This window comes from Dermochelys coriacea, chromosome 25 (assembly GCF_009764565.3).
Source record: "Dermochelys coriacea isolate rDerCor1 chromosome 25, rDerCor1.pri.v4, whole genome shotgun sequence".
NCBI lineage: Eukaryota > Metazoa > Chordata > Testudines > Dermochelyidae > Dermochelys > Dermochelys coriacea.
Window position 1 is genome coordinate 8,156,446 of NC_050092.1, and position 22,879 is coordinate 8,179,324.

The 22,879-nt window shown below is 53.1% G+C and overlaps 1 protein-coding gene across 1 annotated transcript; it reads left to right on the top strand.

The window, feature by feature from the left end:
* The first annotated feature begins 3,042 nt into the window (after positions 1-3,042).
* HDGFL2 (HDGF like 2) lies at positions 3,043-22,628 on the top strand. Its single transcript, XM_038384326.2, has 16 exons — positions 3,043-3,262; positions 5,653-5,729; positions 5,818-5,956; positions 8,482-8,679; positions 9,272-9,388; positions 10,225-10,296; positions 10,937-11,078; positions 11,343-11,418; positions 13,078-13,363; positions 15,538-15,635; positions 16,812-16,882; positions 17,339-17,409; positions 18,553-18,654; positions 18,763-18,976; positions 20,418-20,544; positions 21,370-22,628. The coding sequence occupies exons 1-16, from the start codon at positions 3,191-3,193 to the stop codon at positions 21,461-21,463; spliced, it is 1,956 nt and encodes a 651-aa protein (XP_038240254.1). The 5' UTR covers positions 3,043-3,190; the 3' UTR covers positions 21,464-22,628.
* The last annotated feature ends 251 nt before the right edge of the window (positions 22,629-22,879 follow it).

Here is a 22,879-nt window from a genome sequence, read left to right on the forward strand (position 1 = left end):
ATGTTGGCAGGAGAGCTTCTTCTGCAGACATGACTACCACCTCTCCGTGAGGTGGAATAACTATGCTGATGGGAGAAGCTCTCCTGTTGGTGTAGGACCATCTTCACTAAAGCACTACAGTGGCATGGTTGCACTGGTGCAGCAGTAGCGCTGTATATGAAGACAAGCCCCGAGAGCCAGAATCTGTCCAAATCTATATTAAAACTCTAGTTTACAAATGCTTTTTGCACTTTACTCCATTTGGGCTTGGACAATACATGACTCTGTTTCATTTTCTGGTTCTCATGTACTAGCCCAATGCTGTTGCATCTGGGTTGCAGACATCACAGAGGAGTGTTCAAATCCAAACCTCTCCAAAACGATTTTAACTGAGTTTTTTAGCAGTCTGATTATACTGTATTTCTATAATTAAGTTTTGTACCTGCTTGTTGACAATGTTGTCACACTTGTAGAGCCTATGTTTCGTTTCTCTAGCTGTCTCTTTAAGTATTAGCTATTGTTATTCATATTATAGTATTTATTGAGTGTTGTCAGGATAATGAAATGTGGCCAGATGCACAGAGACTGGTCAAGAGGAGTCAAATTCAGCACTTTCATCATTCAGACCCTGAAGAGAGGCTTTCCTGCATTGGGGTCTGTGGGCCTAATCTTGAACCTACTGAAGTTGTTGTTGGCTTTCAATTGACTTCAGTGGGTGTAGGGTTAGGGTCTGAACACACAAGCTGATGCTGCCCCTTTTTCCTAGTGCTCATTCAAGAATCCCATTAACTCGAAAGGGCGTATTGGAGTCAGAACTAACCTGTTTAGTTATCAGTAGCAGGCTCTTTTGCTTGCTAGAGCCAGCCACGAGAGAGAGACAGGATTACCTGCACTAAACCAGTGTGTTACACTCAGCACCATAACAAGACGAGGGAACACATGGTCCTTGCCCCTAGTCTAGAGGCTTATCACTTAAACAGGACAAAGAAAACAATTCAGTTCCATAACACCTCTGGTGACGGGGATTGGAAGGTCCCTTCTCCCACTGCTGCAGGTTTCTGGATATATATAGGCGTCTTTAATTATAAATTAATAATTTTCAGGCCAGAAGGGATGTCCTAATTATTATTGTGTTTAATTTTGAGGGTCTTTGTGCAATTAATGTCAAACACTTTCAACAAAGAAGGTGAAGGATGCAATACTAATTCTGCCCCATTGTCACCTGTACAACCCCCTTGTCCTGTAATAAGAGCTATGTATTATTATCCCCCGGCAACCAGCCTGGGAAATGCCCCAGAATACAGTGATCAGTCTGTTTGGGTTCTTACACTGCACCCATCACAGTGCAAATCAGCCTCCCAAAAGAATCAGTGTTTCAGGGCAAACCAGAAAGCCTGGGGAAGACAAGGAAGTGGAGGGAACAAAATGGAGCAAAGCAGTAAGAAGGGGCATTAAAGGGATACAGCAATGAAGAATACATATACTAGGTCATCTCTCTTCTAACCTCTCTCATCTCCCTAGATAGCTCAGCCCTGCACTGTAAAACCCTCCATACTATCGTACTATCCCTTTTCCCTACAGCCCAGCAATTTTCAAACCTTTTGTTCTGGTGACCCCTTTCACACAGCAACACAGTGTGACCCCCTTTTATATATTAAAAACACTTTTTTATATTTAACACTATTATAAATGCTGCAAGCAAAGCGGGATTTGGGGTGGAGGCTGACAGCTCGCGACCCCCCATGTAATAATCTCACGACCCCCTGAGGGGTCCTGACCCCTAGTTTGATAACCCCTGCTCTAGCCCATCCCTCTATTCTCTCCTCTCCCTCCTTCCCCAATACACCTATATACCACCCTCTTTATTCCTGGCAACCTATACCCCTCACCCCATCTATACCCCTCATGCCTCCATACCCCTCACCCCATCTATACCCCTCATGCCTCCATACCCCTCACCCCATCTATACCCCTCATCCCTCCATACCCCTCATCCCTCCATACCCCCTACCCCATCTATACCCCTCATGCCTCCATACCCCTTACCCCATCTATACCCCTCACCCCATTTATACCCTTCATGCCTCCATACCCCTCACCCCATCTATACCCCTCATCCCTCCATACCCCTCATGCCTCCATACCCCTTACCCCATCTATACCCCTCACCCCATTTATACCCCTCATCCCTCCATACCCCCTACCCCATCTATACCCCTCATGCCTCCATACCCCTTACCCCATCTATACTCCTCACCCCATTTATACCCTTCATGCCTCCATACCCCTCACCCCATCTATACCCCTCATCCCTCCATACCCCTCACCCCATCTGTACCCCTCACCCCATTTATACCCCTCATCCCTCCATACCCCCTACCCCATCTATACCCCTCATGCCTCCATACCCCTCACCCCATCTATACCCCTCATGCCTCCATACCCCTTACCCCATCTATACCCCTCACCCCATTTATACCCCTCATGCCTCCATACCCCTCACCCCATCTATACCCCTCACCCCTCCATACCCCTTCACTTTATAGCCCCTGTAATCACCTCTTCCTCTCTATACCCACCATTCAATCCCCCATAGTCCCCTCTTCACCCGAGAAGTCCCTTCTATAACCCATGCCCTAGAGACCCTCACCGCCGCCCCGTTCTCTGTTGCCTCATCACCCCTCCTAGATCCCTTCCACGTCCACTATACTCACCCTCCCCCCCGCACCTCAGGCTCCCTACACCCCCCTTCACGCCCCCCCCGCCCCCTCTGCTCCTCCCCCCATATACCCACCTACCCCCCCCGCTCCTCCCCCCATACACCCACCTACCCCCCCCGCCCCGGCCCGTAGAGCCCCGAGACCCTCCCCTCACAGCTCCCCGGGGTCACACCCCTCCAATACCCCCCCAACCTCCGCCCCGCGTGCCCAGACAGCGGCCCAATCCCGTTACTTCCCAGGCCCCAGGCCGAGGCTCGATTGGAGGGGAGAGGTGAGTGGCAGGCCCGGGAGCCAGTGCACTGCGGGATTGCGGAGAGGAGGGGCGGGACATCCTGCGGGCCGAGGGCCAGTCTCCTGCCGGCCCCCACCCCCCCGTTTCCCTGGCGGTGCCAGCGGCCTAGGCCTCTGCTGCGGCCTGTCGCCCCTCCCCCCGCCCCCCGCCCCCGGAGCCCGGCCCGGCCCGGCCCGGCTCGGCTCGGCCCGGCCCCGCCATGCCGCACAGCTTCAAGCCCGGAGACCTGGTCTTCGCCAAGATGAAGGGGTACCCGCACTGGCCGGCCCGGGTGAGACCCCCTCTCCCCGGGGGGACCCCCCAGCCCCGAGGGAGAGCCCCCACCCCCGGGGGGAGCCCCCAGCCCCGCGGGGGACCCCCCCCAGCCCCAGCCTCGGGGGGAGCCCCCAGCCCCGAGGGAGAGCCCCCCCGGGGGGACCCCCCAGCCCCGCGGGGGACCCCCCAGCCCCGAGGGGGAGCCCTCAACTCTGGGGGGACCCCCCCATCCCCAGCCCCGGGGGGGAGCCCCCAGCCCCGCGGGGGACCCCCCCATCCCCAGCCCCGGGGGGGAGCCCTAAGTGCCTCTCATGAGGGTTCCTCCATCCCCAGGGGACCCCCCTCCGTCCCTTCCTTATGGAAGATCTTTAGCCCAGCTCATCCCTGTATGGGGAGATCCTTGGCGGGGAACCCCTAGTCCAGCCTGAGGTCTGGGCCTGTTCTGCACCGGGGAGTGGGGTGTGGGTGATGGTGTGCGGGGTGGGGATTGTGGGGAGCAGGGCATGCGGAGGTAGAGGCAATGGGGCTCAGGGGTAGCGGGGCAATGTGCCATGGGGTGCAGAGAAGGAGAGACCGAGAGGAGGAGATAATGGTGTGGTCACTGAGGAGGTGGAGAGCCAGGGGGCAAGGTGATAGATTGTGGGGTGCAGGGGTGGGTAGTGGGGAGATGAGGTGCAGGGGGTAATGCATCATGGGATGCAAGGGTGGGTGTTAAGGGGAGGTGGGGGTATAAGGAAAGATGCCGGGGTGGGTGTTGGGGGAGATGGGTGCAGAGGGGCAAGGTGATGGATTGTGGGGTTCAGGGGGTTGTGAAGAGATGGGGAAAGGGATATGGTAGTCAATTATTTTTGTCAAGGTCCAAATTTCTTGGTCAAGGACCAGAGAAAATAATTTAAAAAAATAACAGTAATGATGATAAATAAATAAATAAAAAGTTTTCGGGGTCTGTTCAGAAGCGTCTGGCGGTCTGGATTTGGCCTGCAGTCTGCCTATTGACTGGCCCTGGTCTGCAGCAGGATCAGGGAGGTTTCTAGAGACACTGCATCCAGAATGGGGGTGCTTGATCACAGGAGGTGGGGGTTGTCATGGGCAGGTGGGAGTTACTGGTCTGTTATTGAGTGTCAGGTGATGGTATTAAGAGCTGCAGTGTGATGAGGTTGTAGGGTGATAGCGCTGTGTGGCAACAATGCTTGGAAGGGGTATGGATGAGACTCAGAGAGTGGTGGCATGTGGTGGGGAAGGAGTCAAGTGATGGTTCCTGGAGAGGATGGGGGTATATTGGGTGTTGATGATCAGGAAGGGTCATCGTGTGTGAGGAACACATCTGGATGAGAATGCCTTGGGTCGTGGTCCTGAAAAGTAAAGATGATTGTAAGCTGAAGGCGGGGTAGGGTCACCACAGTGTGGGGGAGCATAGTGGCAAGAGGCTGCAAATGCATGGAAGTGGGATGTGGTGGATACTTGAGGATGGTTGTGGACGTTGGAGCTGGGAAGACAATGCATGATCTACAATGCACATTGTAGATCATGCACATCCTGCTCATGCACCACAGGATCCTCTAGTATATCTATCCTAATTCGCCTGTGCACTGTTTGTGCTTGGCTAGTGCTAGAATGTGGGGCTCCAGTAAAACTTGGTCAGAATCAGGAGGATGCTCCCGTTGCTGGAGTCCCAGTCTGCTCTGGTTTAGCTTCCCCCCTCCCCTGGGGGGCCCTTTCCTGTGAAGACTTCCCCAGTGTGGGAGATCACCCACTTGGATGTATGCTCCCACTTTTCTGTAATCACAGATCCCATAACATTCCTGGGCTCGTGCCTAGAAGCTGTGCCCTTGGCTATGCCATGTGCAAGTGACTGACTGGAGCCAGTGGGACATGCGGGAAGGCAGGGTTTCTGGTGTGTTAAGGGCCAATCGCCTCAGGCCTGATTGCCTCCCAGCAGCCTGGGCTTTTCCTATAGCCTTCTCCAGTCAGGAAGGACCATTCGGGGGTCCCTGCTGGAGCAATCTCCCTCCTTCTAAATACTTCTTCTGGGAGTCCTTCCATGTGCTCTTATGGTAGCCAAGCAAGACATTTGTGTGCCCCCCGCTTCCCCCTCCCTCCCCCCCGCATGCAGAGCCTATAACCTGTGCAGCATTCCCAGCCCTAAAGAGATTGAACCCAAGGCTTAGACTAAAGCTTTTGCAACACCACAGGTGGAGTTGGTTCCCTGCTGTAACTTGCCTACAGATCCTGCTTGGCCCTAAAAACGACCTTAGAATTCAGTGTGCAGAAGGCTCCCTTCCTCAGTGTGTTGTTGCAGTGTGTGTGTGAAACAGCCAATCTGAGCATTGCATCAGTTAGCTGCCTCCTGATGCTGCACCCTAATCTGCCATCTCTGACCACCTTCTGCTTTGTGCTTCGTTTCAGATTGATGACATAGCAGATGGCGCTGTGAAACCCCCGCCGAACAAGTACCCCATCTTCTTCTTTGGGACACACGAGACGTAAGCCTCACTGTCCACGTGATTTCCTTGCCATTGCCTACTTCCCGGCAACTTGGGACTGACCTCCGCTTTGTTCCCCCCCCCACAGAGCCTTCTTGGGACCTAAGGACCTGTTCCCTTACGACAAGTACAAGGACAAATATGGGAAGCCAAACAAGCGAAAAGGCTTCAATGAGGGATTGTGGGAAATCCAGAACAACCCCCATGCCAGTTACAGTGCCCCTCCGGTGAGTGTGCGAGCATCACTCATGTGTGATCAGCCGTGACTAGGGGCTCTGCGCACCTCTGTGCTTTGTGCCTTCAAATAGCCTTTCCTCCTTTTCCTGCTGCCTGTCACTGTGGTATTGGAAAGCTTCCATGTCAAATATCTCCTTTCTTGGGAGCAAAATAACTACCCTCCTCACACTTGCTCAACTCTGTGCCTCCGATTAGGCATCTGTATAAATGACTTGTCCAAAACCACAGGGGAAATCTGTGTCAGAGCAAGAATTAGAACTGCAGAGTTCCTGGCTCCCATTCGTGTGCTCAGGCTATCAGATGATGTCAGTCTCGTCATTGGCATCAGAGCACCTGAACCAAAGGCCACAGAAGTCACTAGCATGGTTCCCATTAACTTCTATGAGCTTTGGATCAGACTCGGAGAAAGCTGTTTACAGTCCAGTGTTTCAGTGTATGAGGGACACTATATGTAACCATAATTGAATGATGCAATTTATTACATAGTGATCTTCCTAAAGGTGTCCAGAGCTGCTTCATATATGCTGGTCTGAAGAGACAAAGTAAGGCTTTAAGGTGAGATAAAGAGGAGATGGCTTAGAGGAAGACAGTTTCAGACCGAAAGGGTACCCCAAATGAATGAGCAACAATCCACTACCCAAACTGTGGCAGTTTGAGAGAGAGCCTATAGATTGCAGTCAACAGGCAGAAGAGATGGCTGGATACAAGGGCATAGATATAGGGTGAGATGATTCTGTGGAGAGTTTTGAGAGCAGCTTAACATTGGCTACGGAGATGAGTGGGAAATCGTTGAATGTAAGAGAAGCTGGGGGGATAAAGTCCTGGTGTCTGGAGCTAGAGGCTCTTCCTGAAGTTCCCAGAGCAGGGTTTTAAGAAGCCATTAAAGAGAGACCTGCAGCAGTCAAGGCAGCAATTGATTAAGGCAAAAGAAAGGATTTCCGCAGAGATGGGCTCGAGGAAAAGATGAACTTTGGCATTGTAAAGGCGGAAAGAAAAATTTGGAGTCAAGAGTGACTTCAAGGTTTTTGGTCTTGGGAGCAAAGTTAAGGAGAATGCCGGGAGCATCAAGGACATAGGACAAAGAGGGCTTCTTACCCAGAGGGAAGAATTCCAGTAGTAGGAAACTGGAAGTGGCAGTCATGACAGAAATGGGAATCTGAGTAAAGGAAAATGGAGAGCTTGGTCATTGTCGCCATAGATGTGATGTGCATGCTTGAAGTGAGGCATGAGACCCCTAGGTGGGGCCTTTTGTGGTACTGCATAATAATGGAATGACAGGAAGTTGTGAAGTCTTCACTGCGGATGGTTAAAGGGGCAGTCCGAGAGGTGGGATTCAAACTAGGAGAGCAGAGTGTTGGTGAAATCCAACCCCTCATGTGAAACTTTCTGATGGGAAAGTATCTGCAGCTGCCCTTGGATAAAGTAGCTTGTGAAGAGGGATCTGTGATCAAAGGCTCATCAGCCCCCCTAAGAGGAGTCGCTCACTTATGAAGGGATTGAAAGCCAGAGTGAAACCGGTCGAGAATGTTACTTTCAAGGTGGTGAGAGCAGGTCACCTTCTCCAGTACCCTGTGGAGAAAAGGAAGGCTGGAGTTTGGCTCACCAGTGAGGAAGAGTCAAGTGGGCTTGTCAGAGGGGCCATATGATAGCAGCACCTTCAGCTCAGCACAGCACAGCACGGTGAAGGTGGGATCATGAGGGCAGACTGCAGCACTAGTTGACCCCAGAGATGGAAGGGGGTCCCTTGGGGAGTTGTCTTTGTTCATAAATGATCTGGATGGGATTGGCATAGAACAGGATTATAGAGGGGATTCTAGGGCGTTTGGCTGAGGGGAGCTTAGAGGGGCTGTGGAACAGTGGTTCTCAACCAGGAGTACGTGTAGCCTTGGGGGTGCTCCGAGGTCTTCTAGGGGTACATCAGCTCATCTAGAGATTTGCCTAGTTTTACAACAGGCTACATAAAAAGTACTAGCGAAGTCGGTACAAACTAAACTTTCACAGACAACGATTTGTTCATATTGCTCTGTATACTCTCCACTAAAATGTAAGTACAATATTTGTATTCCAGTTGATTTATTTTATAATTATACGGTAACAATGAGAAAGTCGGCCATTTTTCAGTAATAGTGGCAGTGACACTTCTGTATTTTTTTGTCTGATTTTGTAAGCAAGTCATTTTGAAGTGAGGTGAAATATGGGGGTACGCAAGACAAATCAGACTCCTGAAAGGGGTACAGTAGTCTAGAAAGCGGAAGAGCCGCTGCTGTAGAAGCAGTTTCATTAAAAGGTCAGCATGACACTGTCCCTTATCATGGATATCATCTCTGTCTAGCTTGCTGTCAGCAGGGGAGTTATCACAGCACTCTGACGGCAGCTGGTCATGTGGCAGTGTCTCAATCCTCCTCTCTATCGTGCTTAGCTCTCTTATTCCCTGGTTCCTGGCTGTGCTGACATGCATCGGGAGACCTGCTATTGATCAGTAACCCCTGACGTTTCCATTTCTTTGCTCTTTCAGCCAGTGAGCTCCTCAGACAGCGAGGTTCCCGAGAACGACCCGGTGGCAGGAAGCGATGGAGGAGAGGAGGAAGAAGAATCGGCTGCCATGGCAGTTGCTGCTGTTGCTGCAGCGGCCATGGAGAAGCTAGACAGCGATGAGGAGTCCGACAAAGGGAGCGACCACAGTGCGCTGAAACGAAAAGCGCTAGCTATGAAAGTAAGTTTGCCCCATTGTGATCTGGGTGGGGTATCGCCTGGCTAGGAACAGGAAGATGATTACATTTATATAATGGGTTTACACTTGGCTCACAAAGCACTTTAGAAATTGTACATAGGGTGGTCGCATCTCCCACCACTTAGCTGCTGCGATCCAATCCAGAGGTAGCTGCATTTATCTTGGGGCAGCCACATGGCACAGCAGGGTGTTTTTAGGATGAACGTGAAAACAGGTTCTCCTGTTGATACTCTAGAGGGAAATCAGAGAGAATCCGAAGTTCAGAGGTAGCCAAGACACCAGGATTAACCCACCAACTGACATAACTGGCTCCGTTTACATATACTTGCACTGGTATCGATCAGAAGACCCTGTCACAGTGTGTAGACGGTGCATGGGATCAGGCATGAGTTCTATGTATCTGTAGGCTGCATGCTGGCTGTTGTTCTGAGTTTATTATAGAAAACAGTAAGGAGAGTGGTGGTTAAAGCCCTGCTCCACTGGGTTTTGTTTGATCCTGTGGGCAGAGAGGCCCCAGTAGTGAGGAATATACCAGCCTGCAGCAGCTGTTACATTGATGTTTCTCTGATTTCAGATGCCAGTGGCTAAACGACCCCGGAAATCATCCAGCGACCTCGACCAGGGCAGTGCGTCTCCCTCGGAAGAGGAGAACTCGGAAAGTTCTTCTGAGTCAGAGAAAAATAGTGACCAGGTGAGCAAGTGGTTTACAGAGTCCCCCGTGCTGCAGTGCTTTGGATGGGGTGGGCAGATTCTGATTAACTAACGGGATCCTGGAGAGAATATAGGACAAGGCGCACTGTGCCCTCTCTCTTGCACTGTGCAGGACCGCATTTGCCAGCTCAATGGGCCACAGGAAGCACGAGGGATAGAATTTGGAATAGTCTGCTATATAAATATACACACACATATGCCTTTGCCTCCCCTGCTGGCTTAGTGCAGTCGCCAATTCCTTCCATGAGTGCTGAGTCCAGCCCAGGGCTTGGGCATCTCTGGGTGGTGACAGCAGGCAGCACAGGTTGGCATGGTGTGTGGAACGCCACCCTAGTCTTCAAGGCCTGCCTTCATGCCATTTGGTGCTGACTGGCTGGGCCCCCCTGTGCAATTCTTTCTCCCGCTGTTCTTCAGCTTTGTGAAAAGTCATGTCTTGCTGGGTCTCTGCTCTTTCTAAGGTGCCCAACGCATCTTTGCCAGGACATTATAAATATCTGTTCCTTGTCCCAATTAAGACTGGACAGCTTGTTTGTTCTTGGGTTGACAAGTCCCTGTGCTTTGGGGCAGCACCCGTGGTCTGCAGAGATCAAAGTCAAGGGCTGTTGGATAATGAAGAGGGGAAGGCATTTGAGTTGGACGGGCTGACCTGGAGCCATTCTTTACCCCCCTGATGCCACCCTAGGGTATATCCAGAAGGTGCCCTCACTTCTCGCTGTCAGGGTCTGGGCATGGGGGTTAGTGCTGAGAGTAGTGGGGTGAAGCTCCCGCAGCCAAAGTGAGGCCTTTCCTAATAGGAATATGTCCATCCCTTCCCAGGACTTTACTCCAGAGAAGAAGCCTGTGGCCAGAGCTCCCAGGAGGGTGTCCGCAGGCGGAAGGAAGAAAAAGGTAAGGGGCCCTTGAAGTGAGCAGCCCTGCCCCATTGGTAGGCCATTCTCCCTGCACTGCTGCAGTGGGTTAGCCCCTTGGCACTGAAAGCTTGGCTTTGCCAGTTGGCATCCAGAACAGATTGTGGCTAGCCAGTCAGACAGACCCCTTCTACCTGGCCGGAGGTGGAAAGGAAATACAAACACACAGGGCAGCTGGGAGGAATGGAAGAGACTAAATTTCTGATTCCATGTTGCCCACAGTGTAGGAATGAAGCAGGGAGGTGAGGCAAGAGGATTAGGAGGGGTGAGCAGGAATAACAGGCTTCCTGCACATGGATTTGATGAGTTGGGTGAGCATAGATTTTAGTGGTGTCTTCTGGCCTTGTGATCATCTAGTCTGACCTCCTGCATAACAAAGGCCTTGATACTAAACTGACCATTTCACTACATGATGTGTGCTGATAACAGAACTGTGTGTGTCAGGATTCGCCAGGGAATCCCCCCGCTAGCTTCCCTTAGACACTGATCCATTACCGACGGGAGCTGGAGGTAGATTTCCCCTTTCATCCCACGTATGGTTCCCATGGGAAGGCGGTACCGCTTCCCTCCTCTCGGACCCACGCACAGATCCCCCTCAACACTCTCTCCTTTGCTCACAGAAGGTGGATTCAGGGTCCGACTCGGACTCCAAACTGGATTCGGAAGAGGAAAATGAGACTGTGGACGTGACTAAGTCGGACTCCGACTCAGACTCCGACTCGGATGTGTCTGTGAAGAAGGTTCCCCGGGGCAGGAAGCCAGGTAGGGCTGAAGGGAAGCTATCCAGGCTTCTTCCAGCTCTTCCCAGGCAGTTATGGAAGGGAGCTGGGCTGGGTGAGCTCAGCAATCCATGTTCGTGTAGGAGCCTTCATTAATCCATGCCCCAACAGATAGACTGAAACCAGGCCCTCCTGTCCCCTGGACTGGGTTACCCTTCCTTCGCGCACGAAGCATATGGCTGTCGGAGGGGGTGGGGAGGAGACTGAGTTCTGCTGTGCTGAATCCCTGATCCCTTGTGTCTTGTAGCTGAGAAGCCGCCCCCAAAGCCTCGCGGCAGGAAACCAAAGCCTGAGAGAGCTCCGACCAGCTCCAGCAGCGACAGGTGAGAGCCGAAGCCCTGGTGAGGGGCACCGGGGCATGGCTGGGATGCCTGCTCTGGTATTCAGATGTTTTCATCTCCTTTGGCCCAGCAGCAAAGGAGTGTGGCCCGGGGCTTGGGTCGCTGGCCCCAGGCTCTGCCTGGGATTGGCTTCTCACAGGTGCTAGCCAAGGTATCACACTCTCCAGTCTGTTGTCGGCTGGGATGGGGATCTTTCGTGTTGGCGCAGGGGAGTCCCGACTCGTTGAGCAGAGTTTGGCCAGTGAGTATGATTCTTGACTCTGCCACCGACTTCCTAGTCACCTGGTCTCTCTCTGACTCGGTTTTCCCATCTGTGAAAATGGGGATAAAATTACAAACCTCAGCCCCAGGGGTGTTCCGAGGACAAATGCATGAATAAATGGGAGGCGCTCAGGCACCACGGAGAGGGAGAGCTCTCGCCTGAGCTCTTTAGTGCAGGGACTGTCAGGTACAAAATGTTTGTCCAGCACTCTGCACACCGGGGCCTCGAGGCGCTGCCACGATTTAAATGTTTAATAATAACAGGGCCCATGTCAGTGCCTAGATAGCTAGCAAGGAGGGGCAGTAGCCTTAGTTGCCACCAGAGGGGATGTCTCATGTGAGTTGCATGGCAATCGCTGCCAGACATTCACCACTCTGTGCAGCCCTTCTGACTATGGGCTAGTCTGTGCTAGAAAAGGTTTCCCGGGGTAGCTCTAGGAGCATCACTACATTGGCAAAGTCTCTTAGTGCAGACTTGGTGTATATGGCAAAGAGGAGCTTTTGCTGGTGTAGCTTGTACTGGTTCCCCAAGCAAAATAAGCTATCCTGGCAGAAGCTGGTCTAAGTGCATCTACACCAGGGCTTTAAGAAATCACACCCCTACCTGACATTGCAAACCAGCCAACGCTTCCAGTGTAGACCTGGTCTATCATCAAGGGGGAAGTGAAGGGGCTGGAACTGACAGGCTTAGTTATTCAAAAGGGCCCAGTGTGGAGCGTAGGGAGGAGAACGCAGGGTCCGGAGGGATTTGACCCATACATACCAATTGCAGCCCAAACTGAGGCTGGAAATGTGGATTTCGGCTGGCTCACCATTCTGCGGGAATCCCATCCCTGCAGCTGGCACTAATTGGCCTCCCGTCAGCAACCTGGGCAGAGGGACCAGGGATTGCATATGCTCTGGAGACTGAACTCCTAATGCAGAGATCCCTCCAGATCAGGGCTCAGGCACTGGCTGGGCGCTGAGCGGGAAGCATGCACCACTGGGGGTAACCAGAGGCCTTCAGTCTCCAGGGCTGTCAGGCTGGCCTCTCTTGCCAGCTCTCCTTTCGTTCAGAAAAGGGGCACGTCCTGGGAGCAGGTGAGGGCAGTGAGTGATGGTAACTGTGTGCAGCTGCTTGGTGGTCTCAGGCCTCTGCAGGGCAAGGGCATGTCTGATGGCCCATGCCCCATGGTCCACTGTAAATCTGACATTGCAAAAAGTTGGTGTACCAGGGAGCAAGGCTGGTGCTTCTCCGCAGTGTATGGGAGGCACAAAGCTCCGGGGCACCTACAGGACTCTGTGGAAGCAGCGCTCAGAGTTGGGGTGGAGGGTGCACGGGCCCTGTCTCTGCAGGGGCTTTTCTGATCCCCGTGATCCATCCCACTCTGTCCCCTACAGTGACAGCGACAGTGATGTGGACCGCATCAGCGAATGGAAGAGACGTGACGAGGAGCGCCGCCGGGAGCTGGAGGAGAAGAGGAAGAGGGAACAGGAGGAAGAGATCCGCAGGCTCCGGGAGCAGGAGAAAGAGGAGAAGGAAAAGAAGAAGGAGAAGGCAGAGAAGGGGGAGGAGGCGCACTCAGACAGTGACAGCAGCATGGATGACGAGGTGGCCAAGAAAGGCAAGAAGAACCGAGGCAAGGACCAGTTGTCATCAGACTCTGACTTGGAGCTGGAGAAAGAGGTGAGCACGTGGGACCGGAGGGACCCAGGCCTCCAGGCTGCCCATTCGCAGCCAGTGATCGCATGGGAAGTGAGTTTGGGGGCATCGCTGAACCCCTCCTGTGATTGGCACTAAACCTTTGCTGGCCTCAGAGAGGCCGAGGTGGCGGCATGCCCCTCTCGCCCCTGAGATGGTTCTCTCCCAGATCGCGGGGCGTTGGGAAGGGTTGCGGTCAGGGAAGCTCACCCTGCTGCTGCTGCCTGTGTGAAGTCACTCCTGCACTGCTCATGAAACTCTCAGGCCAGACCCAGGAGAAACCTGCCCTGCTGAATGTCCCAGGCGTGCCGCCCGCTGATGCCTTGCCCAGGGTAGCTGAGGGCTGTCACGGCGGCTCCAGTCAGCATGGCTTGCTTGGATGAGCAGCTTAGCCAGGGAATAAACTGCCAGAGTCACGAGAGGTGGGCAGGACGGAGCCGCCTTGATTTAGTTTTGTGAACGAACTCCTCCGCAGAGGCTCGTAGGTGAGATGTTGAACCAGGCTCTAGTTGCTTGTTGTCATGGAGGATCCCATGGCACCCTTTGGCGGGTGAAGCCGTTAGGTCAGCCCTGAATCCTCGCTTCATTCTAAAGAAGGCACATATATTCTGCCTCACTAAGCTTTGTTGGGAGTTTCAACTGGGTGCTGGATACTTCTTCACTTCCTGTCCTAGCCTGTTGTGTAGCATTGCTGGAAGCTGTGTAACAGCTTTCATGTTCCACCCCAGAGCTGGCTGCATTTTGTTGGTCGAAGTGATCTCTGTGCATCAGTTTGTGGAGGGCTTCAGGAATTTGGATTGGGAAAACTCTCTAAATGTGGTTCCTTTGCTGTATTTGGACCAGCCAGAGCAGTTCCTGAGTATAGCCAGTGCAGGGTACAGGCATGGCAGGAAATGGAGCAGGGCTTTGTAGCAGCAGTTACACTGGCACTCAACTGGAATTTCTGCGAGAATTCTGCCCGCTTGGCTCGTGAGGGCAGGAGGGCTGCCGTAAGCTGCTGGCATTTCATGCCAGCCTAGGGTGGATGCTCTTGTGTCTATGACTTCAGTTAAAGAGCCAGGCAAGGTCCCGGAGAGAGGCCTCTCCCCTGAAGACAGCAGTGATCTCCTCTGGTACCAGCTTGATGGCCCGAGAGACTGGAGTGCTGGCCCTTGGCCATGGCCAGCAGTGCCTACGTTGCCCCTCCACCCCACCAGAGTGCCTCGTCTCCAACCTTGGGGTAAAAGGGGATCACAGTCTGCACAGTCCATTCAGTCCTTGGTCTCTGCACTGAGGCTAGTTAGTGCTGTCGTAGTGGTGAGGGGGTGTATGTGACATAGACCTTTGGTTGCTAGGAGGGGACAGAGACCTATCAAAGTCATTTCACACAAGACAGCTGCTGTATGGGTCACAACTTCTGATCACTGCTGCCCCAGCCTAGATGTGAACTGCTGAGCTTGAGGTGGAAATCTCCATAACCCATCTCCCTAAGCCAGTTTTCTGAGCTGTCCAGGGGGGATAGGAGAGTCTGAAATGTGCAAATCTCCTTTCTTCTCTCCACTCCATCTCCACTGCCGGAGAGAAAAGCTGTAAAAGCAGTGTTGTCTCATGGCTGGAACTGGGGACTTTGTGATTCCCAGCTCTGCCACTGACTCTCTGAATAGTCTTGGGGACATTTCTGTGCTTCAGTTTCTCCAGCTGGAAAACGTGCGTCTCGGGGAGCTGTGATGTCTAATATTAGCAAAGAGCTTTGAGATCCTCTGGTAAAAGGCACTACAGTATACGTGTGCAAAGGGCAATGCTTGGATACCATGCCAATGGAGCCTGTATAAATACTATGATTGAAACCATCCCTCTGGGTATCGGAGCAGCACGTGGCCGTATTCTTGGCAGGGGGACAGCGTTCTGATAGGTCAGAGCCCAGTTCTAGGGGGTGCTGCGGAAGGCTGGGTGACCCTAAGCCAATCTAATTCAGTTGTCAGCTCTTTGGGGCAGAAACTTCCATGTAATTGTGCTAGGCACTGCACATGCCAACGGGCACTAGCTCTTGGTATCCCCACAACACAGATAATGCGCGCCGGGGGGGGGGGGCTGGAATAGGACATCACCATCCTCTCCCGTCCTGCAGCGAGAAGGGGCCTGCCACAGCTCTCAGCGTCTGCATTGTTCTCTTGTTGAAGGTAAAGAAGCCGCTGAAGAAGCAGCAGCCCTCAGAGTTGTCAAGGAAACCGAATCTAAAGGAGAAGAGGGGCCGATCAGAGGAGAAACCTCGCAACAAGTCAGCATCTTTCTGCCGCGCTCTCAATTCCTCGTGGCCCCTTCCCCCTGGAGGCATAGTTGCTGGGGGGGGAGGGGGAAGCTCTTCTTGTGCCTCCTGGCAGACACCCCCCCCCCCCCCGTGGGCAGGGGGAAGGTTCCCCTCCTGGAGCCCATGGCAGAGCTGTGCTGGGATTCTGGGCAGCTTTCCAGGGAGGTGGCGAGGTTCTTTTCCCATCCCGGGTTTCTGACAGTGTTAAGAAGGGAAGGGAGTGCTGCTGGAGCAAATCTTTAAGGCACCTCTGATTCCTCTCTAATGTCATGTGCCTTTAACCGAGCCCGCCTCAGCTGGATGGTCCAAGCAGCCTGCAGGGCCAGTACCATGTAGGGGAGTGACAGGATCACAGGCCTCTCTAAGCAAGGGAACATCTCTTGGTGCCTGCAGTCATTACTGGGACTGCTTTCTTCTCTGCTCCCGGGGACAGGGGGTTGCAAGGTGTCAAGAACCGCTGATAGTGCCCTTAGGAGCCTGTTCCCCAGGAGAGGGGAGGCCTGTGATTTCCAGGAATGAAATAGGAATGACTCTGGTCCAGCATGGGAGTGAGAGTCAAGACCCTGGGTTCTACCCCTGCCTCTGCCACTCACCTGCTGTGTGACTTAGGCAAATCACTTTGGGACACATCAGAAGTGGCCTGTAGGCTTTCGATCCCTGGAGCCCGATTCTCCAGGGGTTCGGAGTACCCCCAGCTCCCATTGACTTCCACAGGAGCCAAGGGCGCTCAGGACACGACTGAGAATGTGGGCCTTAGTCCCTCCTGTGCCTCGGGTTTCCTGTTTGTCAAATGAGGACAATGGCTCTCGCCCGCCTCGGTGATGTGCTTTGAGATCCAAGGCTGCAAGCGTGGTGGAAGTGCTCAGCAGCAGCGTTATTTCTGCCCAGAGAGCTGGTGCAGCCCTTCCCCTTATTTAATGCACCCGGAGTACGCCAACCCCTACAGCAGGAGGTGCCAGGGCCATGTGTGCTGCCATGTAAACCCGGTGGGTAAAACTCTGCCAGGAAGGCAGGGCGTCCCCCTGCCCTCTCCAGTGAGAAGTGTGAGACCATCATCCTCCCCTGTAAGCCAGGGCAGTGGGTATTTCTAACTTGCAGAGGTGCCGATGAGCAGCTTCTTACTTTTGTTTCCTTAACCCGCTGCAGACCCTTAAGAGTGGAACGAGGCCGGAGAAAGTCTGACGCGATCCCAGAGAGGAGGATGGAGAAGAAGAAGGGTGAGAGAGCAGGTTACTTCTGGGGAGCGGGGAGGGACTCTTTTGCTCAGTTATCCTGACCTAGGGGATGGGGTGCGGAGAATGTCTCCACAAAAGAGGTCCAGTGTGTTGCTCTGATTTGGCTCTTCAGTGCAGAGCTGTTGTGGGCCCTCCTTGCTGGCTGTAAGTGGTTTCTTTGGAAGGCGAACAAGGGGGTTCAAGCAATGTGCCCAGCTCAGGATAACCAAGCAATGATGGTTCTGATGTTAGCCCATTCCCGATTCTTCCAGCTTCTGGGGAGACTCTATGCATATTGCCTATTCCCAGGGGTCATATGGAATCAGAGCTGAAGGCCCTGGATGCCCAGTGCCCGTTCTCTGTGCTTTCAAACGCTCAGTGTCCTGCTGGACTAACGATGAGTTAAAAGCAACCAAGAGGGGGCTAATGCCTTGGCCTCTTTATTTTACATGATCGTAGAGCCCACAATTGAAGAGAAACTTCAGAAACTTCACAGCGAGATCAAGTTTGCCCTGAAAGTTGATAATCCGGTGAGTACCAGTGGCTGGGGCAGGGATCAAGGTCTAGTCCTTCATCTGAGAGTGCTCCTTCCTGCTTGGGTGTCCCTGGACGATCAGCGACTGGGGTCTGTTTCTCCCTGCTCCTTGTGTCACTGATGCCTATGCAAAGTGAGTGTCAAACTTTTCCTGATTAGAACCCCCCGTTCCTATTGGAGCACTGTAGGCCCACTGCACAGGCATCTGTGACCACGGACGATGCGAGGACCAGACCCTGTTGTCTTTGGGCATCTGTCAGCTTTTAATAGTCAGTGGATTGCTGAATGATCTTGTAGGCTTGAGGATCTGCTTCCACTCTTAGCTTTGTGGTGTACTCTCTAGCTTTCATGCTATTTGGGGGTGCCCAGCCTTAAATGTTGACATCTGTGGGGGGCTCCCCGGTCCACCTTATAACCTCCATCTGAGCCAGCTCCAAGATCTGTTAGCACGTTCTTCATGCTGCATATTAACCGTAGTGTCCTATTATTGTCTGAGATCTCTGCTGCCTGGGGATGGACTCGTTGATCAGATTGGTCTCTTCCATGTCGAACTCCTACAGTCCTATGTGATGCATTTGATTCCGCACGGTTTTAAAGGAGCAATACTTATTTTGCCACTAGATGGTGCCAAAGGTGATTTTTATTTCACCCTGGGCTCTCCTTACCTATCTCTGAGAATTCCCCGCTTTGCTGCCAGTGTCCCAGCTGCTAAACAGCTGTGCTCTCTGCTGATAGGCAGCTTCGCTACAGTGCCTACCTGATATGGATCCATGCCGGAGGCAGTAGCGGCACAGCTGAAGGTGGGGATGGGTTGCCTAGCGGGCGTCAGCTCCTGGTGAGGCTAGGTTGCCTCGTTTAGGAGAAAGATCAGGGTTTCGGGAAAGGGACAAAGATGAATCTGTGTGGCAAGTGCCATAGACTTTGGATCTAAGTCTAAGATGTTCTTCAGCCTCTTTATCAGTGTCTCTGCTCCCCAGCCTCCCCCAGGAGAGGGAGAGATCCTGGGGTTGCCCTGCGGCATGAAGCCTGAGAGGGGATGGAATAATCCACTAAGTACCTTCACAGAGCGCTCCTTGAGTCCCTGCCACCTCCTCTGCCTGGTGGAGATAAATCTCTGATCTCCTCTCTCCACCTGCAGGATATCAAGAGGTGCCTGAGTGCGCTGGAAGAGCTGGGAACCCTGCAGGTCACCTCTCACATCCTCCAGAAACACACTGATGTGGTGGCTACACTGAAAAAGGTATGATGGAGGTGGGCTAAGGGAGGCATGTGTGGGGATGAGAGCACCTTCCTCTGTGGCAGGGGGCCAGTCTGTGGCCAGCTCCGCCTCACGGTGTGTATGTGACAGATCCGTCGCTACAAAGCTAACAAGGACGTGATGGAGAAGGCTGCCGAGGTTTACACCCGCCTGAAGTCGCGCGTCCTGGGGCCAAAGATCGAGGTGAACCAGAAAGCCAACAAAACTGGGATGGAGAAAGACAAGGGGGACGTGGAGAAGGGCCAGGAGAAGCTGCCGGGAGGGGAGGCCCAGAACGAGAAAGGAGAGGAGGAGACGAATGCCGGTAACTATAATGCTGGGAGGGTCCCAACCTGCCTGGGCACACAGCAAACCTGGGGTGCCCTGTGGTGAGGGCTGGGGCTCTTCTTTAGAGATGACTGCTCTGAGTCAAACACGCAGACTGAAAGCAAAAGATGCTCCAGTGACTCATCCCGCCTCCCCCGGGAGAGACTGGTGAAGCGGGGTCACTGTCTACCCGTGTCTTACAGGGGCTTTCCTAGTGCAGCGGTTCTCCTGGGAGGGCAGAGAGGGCAGCAAGATCTTCCCTCATGGCTCTCCAGATTGGGCTCGTTGGGGTGGGGGCTGGGATGGGCAGGCTCCTGGAGGGTCACCCTCTGACGAAGCTCGGCACAGCATGGAAATGCTGGAGACACTTGTCCTAGCAGCGGTAGCAATGCAGGTATTTGCAAGAGACCTGCCTGAAGAAGGGGTATGTTAATTTTTTGCCTCCAGTTTCCCACTGCTGCAGGGTACACCCCAGACACCCATGATGCCACCGTTTGGTTCAGGGCTGTGCGGAGCATAGTCTACCTCCAAGATCTGCATGTAAACCTAAGGGAAGTGCCCTTCTGGCTAATTACAGCCCAGCTGTCAGAGCCCAGTGGCCACCAACTCATGCCTAATGCACAAATTAAATGCAAGATTCAAACCAGTGGGGAGCAAATGGGGGTAGCTTCACCTTTAGATGGCCGTTTCAAATCTTCCCCAGGTGGATAGCGACCAAAATCTGTTGGTGCCTATAGAGACCCCATCTGAGACCAGGGACCCATTGGGCTGCTCACTGTATAAGTACAAAGCAAGCAGTTTCCTGCCCTGAAGAGCTGACAATCCAATCATCATCTGGTGGCTGTGAATGCCCCATTGTGGTGGCCCTTGGCCATGTTCCAGAATCCACCCCCGTAACTGGGGCAGCGGGCTCAGCAGAGGGTAAGGACTGAACAGGTCCCAGAGCCGGACCGATCTCTTCCCCTCTTAGCGGTGCTGTATCCAGAGCGTTGGTGGGATGGCGCTGAGCTTTTCCCTGCTACCGCTGTGCTGCGGACAAATGGAGAATTTTAGTCTCCAGGGCGGTGGAGCTGCCATCTTGGCTAGATCACGAGGGAGTGAGAAAGACTCTCAGGAGGCAGGATGGCCTAATGATTAGATTAGCAGCCTGCAACTCAATTTCTTGCTCTGCCTCAGACTTCCCCTGTGACCTTGAGCAAGTCATTTAGCCCCTTCTCCCTCCAGACAGTGGGATAATAGCTCTCCCCTGCCTCACAGCTCCCTAAATATACTAAAGACTGCAAGGCGCTCAGATCCTCCCCTGACAGGGGCCAGGTAAGTACCAAAGAGAGCGGGAAAGAGAAAGCAACAGCTGCCGTTGCTTCCAACAGGGAGCCAAGTCTACGAACGCGTGCGCCCATCTCCTACTGTCCTCTCCCCACACTTTGTTCCCACTGTAGATCTGTCAGCCCCTGTAAACGGCGAATCCATGTCCCAGAAAGGGGAGAGCTTGGAGGATAAGGAGCGAGACAAAGCCCAGGGATCTGGCGACGGAGAGCGAGAGGCATCCCCGGAAGACACACATGAGTGAGCACCTGCTTCTGGCTTGGGGAGACTTGGTGGCAGGGGACCAGGGCCCTTCCTGGTTCATCTCGTACCTGCTGAGGGGTGGGAGGCCGCAGATCCACAGGGCCCCTGGGCCAAGGAGGCTGCAAGACCCAGTGATGCGTTGCTGTGTGGTCCTCCAGAGCAGAAACCTTTTACAAAGAGTGTCAAGGCCAAAGTCACTGGGTTTCCTAGCACCGAAGGAGTGAGATGGGAAAATCCCAATCCTTAGTTCTAGGCTTCTGCAGGGTTGTGCCCCTTTTGTATGTGATCAGGTGTTTCTGCAGACCCTCAGCCCCAAGCAGTGGGGCTTCCCCCAGCAACTGAGTGTAAACCCTGCCAACCCGCATGGCATGACATCCTCCAGCCATCCTTGTGGGCAAGTGCATGTTAGCAGAGAGGCACCTACCTGGGAGCGATTGCTCTCTTCTCGGGTCCATGGGCTGGCGGCGCCATGCCTGGGGCTAGGAAAATCTGTGTTATGGAGAGGAGGGGCAGTATACTCACGGGGATGTCCCATAACTGTACTGTTGGGGGCTGGGGAGGATGTTGCTCGGATAACATGGGGAAGATGGAGAGGAGTGTGGCTGGTTGGGAAGGGAGGGAGGGATAGATGGGTGTGAGGTGGGGAGAGTGGATGGCTAGAGGCGTGTGGCTGGGCAGGGAAGGGATACATAGAGGGGTATGAATGAGGAGAGGAGGAGGATACAGTAGCCCCAAGCACCTGCCCCCCCCCCCGTGAGTGACAGTCGCTTCCCAGCTGGGAACTGAGGCTACTCAGTGACTTTCCTGTGCTCTCCCTGACAGTGCGCAAGACTATCCTGAGATCAAAAGGCCCAGTATGGACAGGGAGAGGGTCCGCCTGGAGTCGGAATCCGTGGATGAGGAGGAGGACAGCTGAGGCTGTGGATCTCGCACGGAGGAGAACACTTGCAGGGTCTCTACACTGAAGGCAGTGAAGGAGACTGGCTCCGCCTTGCCCCCGTGTTTCAGAGTTACTTCACTAAGTTGCACCGTAGATGATGCATAGGTCTTGTTCCCCTGCCCCTCCTGCTCCTGTGAAAGGAAAGAACTTCTGGGGAGGCTCTGTGCTGTATGTTTGTATTTGTCTCCTTGGGGTTTTTTTTGTCCCCCCCCATCTAAATTCTTGTGATTTAAACCAACATGAACTGAATATAAAGGGTTTTTTAATGAAAAATATCACTTATTCGTCTATTTTGTTGAGCCCCTGATGATGGCCGTAACTCTAGGGTGAGAAGGGACGTCCTTTGTGTTTCCTTTTGAAGTGCGGTTAGACTTGGGAATGTGACTGTAAAAATAACGCCCAAGGGCTCCCATGTTTTGTCACCCTGGAGCACCAGATCCAGCCTGGCCCGTTTTGCAAGCCAGAGACGATGGGGTGGTGCTGCCCGCTCTAGCGGGGATATGACAATCACCTGGATTCTTTCTATCCTCCCCGGACCTGGAGAGTCTGCAGTTGGATTGCAGCTAATTCTGCATGACCCAGTTGACTCCAGCGCATGGTCTCATAGTTATGCTGGTTCTTCAGGGCCAAAACTTGGTGTGGGTGAAAAGCCAGCAGCGCTCTAGCTTGGAAACGTGGTGTGCCAGCACTGAGTACAGATCCTGTTTTATTTCCAGTGACTACCGTGGTGTAACCGCACTTTGCAGGGCTCATTTTTCATGGCCTTTTAACTAGAAATCTCCAGCCGATCAGCTCTCCTGGGTCCCTACTACTCTGAAACCCCAGAATCATGTGGGGACGTCCTCTCCTGCAGTCCCCAGAACACTTAAAGCCAGAGGCTGTATCATTCCACCAGTGAAGTGAAGGCTGAGAATGGAGCATTGCATTGTCATGCTTCTTTGAGGGATGTCCGTAATATCGGGGGCTGCCACTGGCTGCTTTTATTTAAAATCCACTTGAAAAAGACAGATGCTTATAAATAACGATAGCCTGAGGGCTTCATCTCGTCAACAGGAGTAGGAGAAATCTTTAGGGTTTGATGTGTTTCGGAAGGATCTCAAGCTTTTGTATATGTAAAATAAAGACTTGTCCATCTGAAAAGGAAGATGAGTGTTCTGACTATGTCTCCTTTTGCACTGCAGGCAGACGAATTGCAGAACAATGCAGCACTTAACAGGCCCCTAGGGTAGCTGGTTCCAAACCAAACCCCCCAGCCTCCAGAAGCTGCCGCTGAACTGTCAGGTTTTATATTCCTCGCTGGTGCTCCGCACTGTAAACTTTTAGAAACAGACTCTAAATAAACCAACATGACTCTTTTTACCCACTAAATTTATACACTGGCTGCAGCCGCAA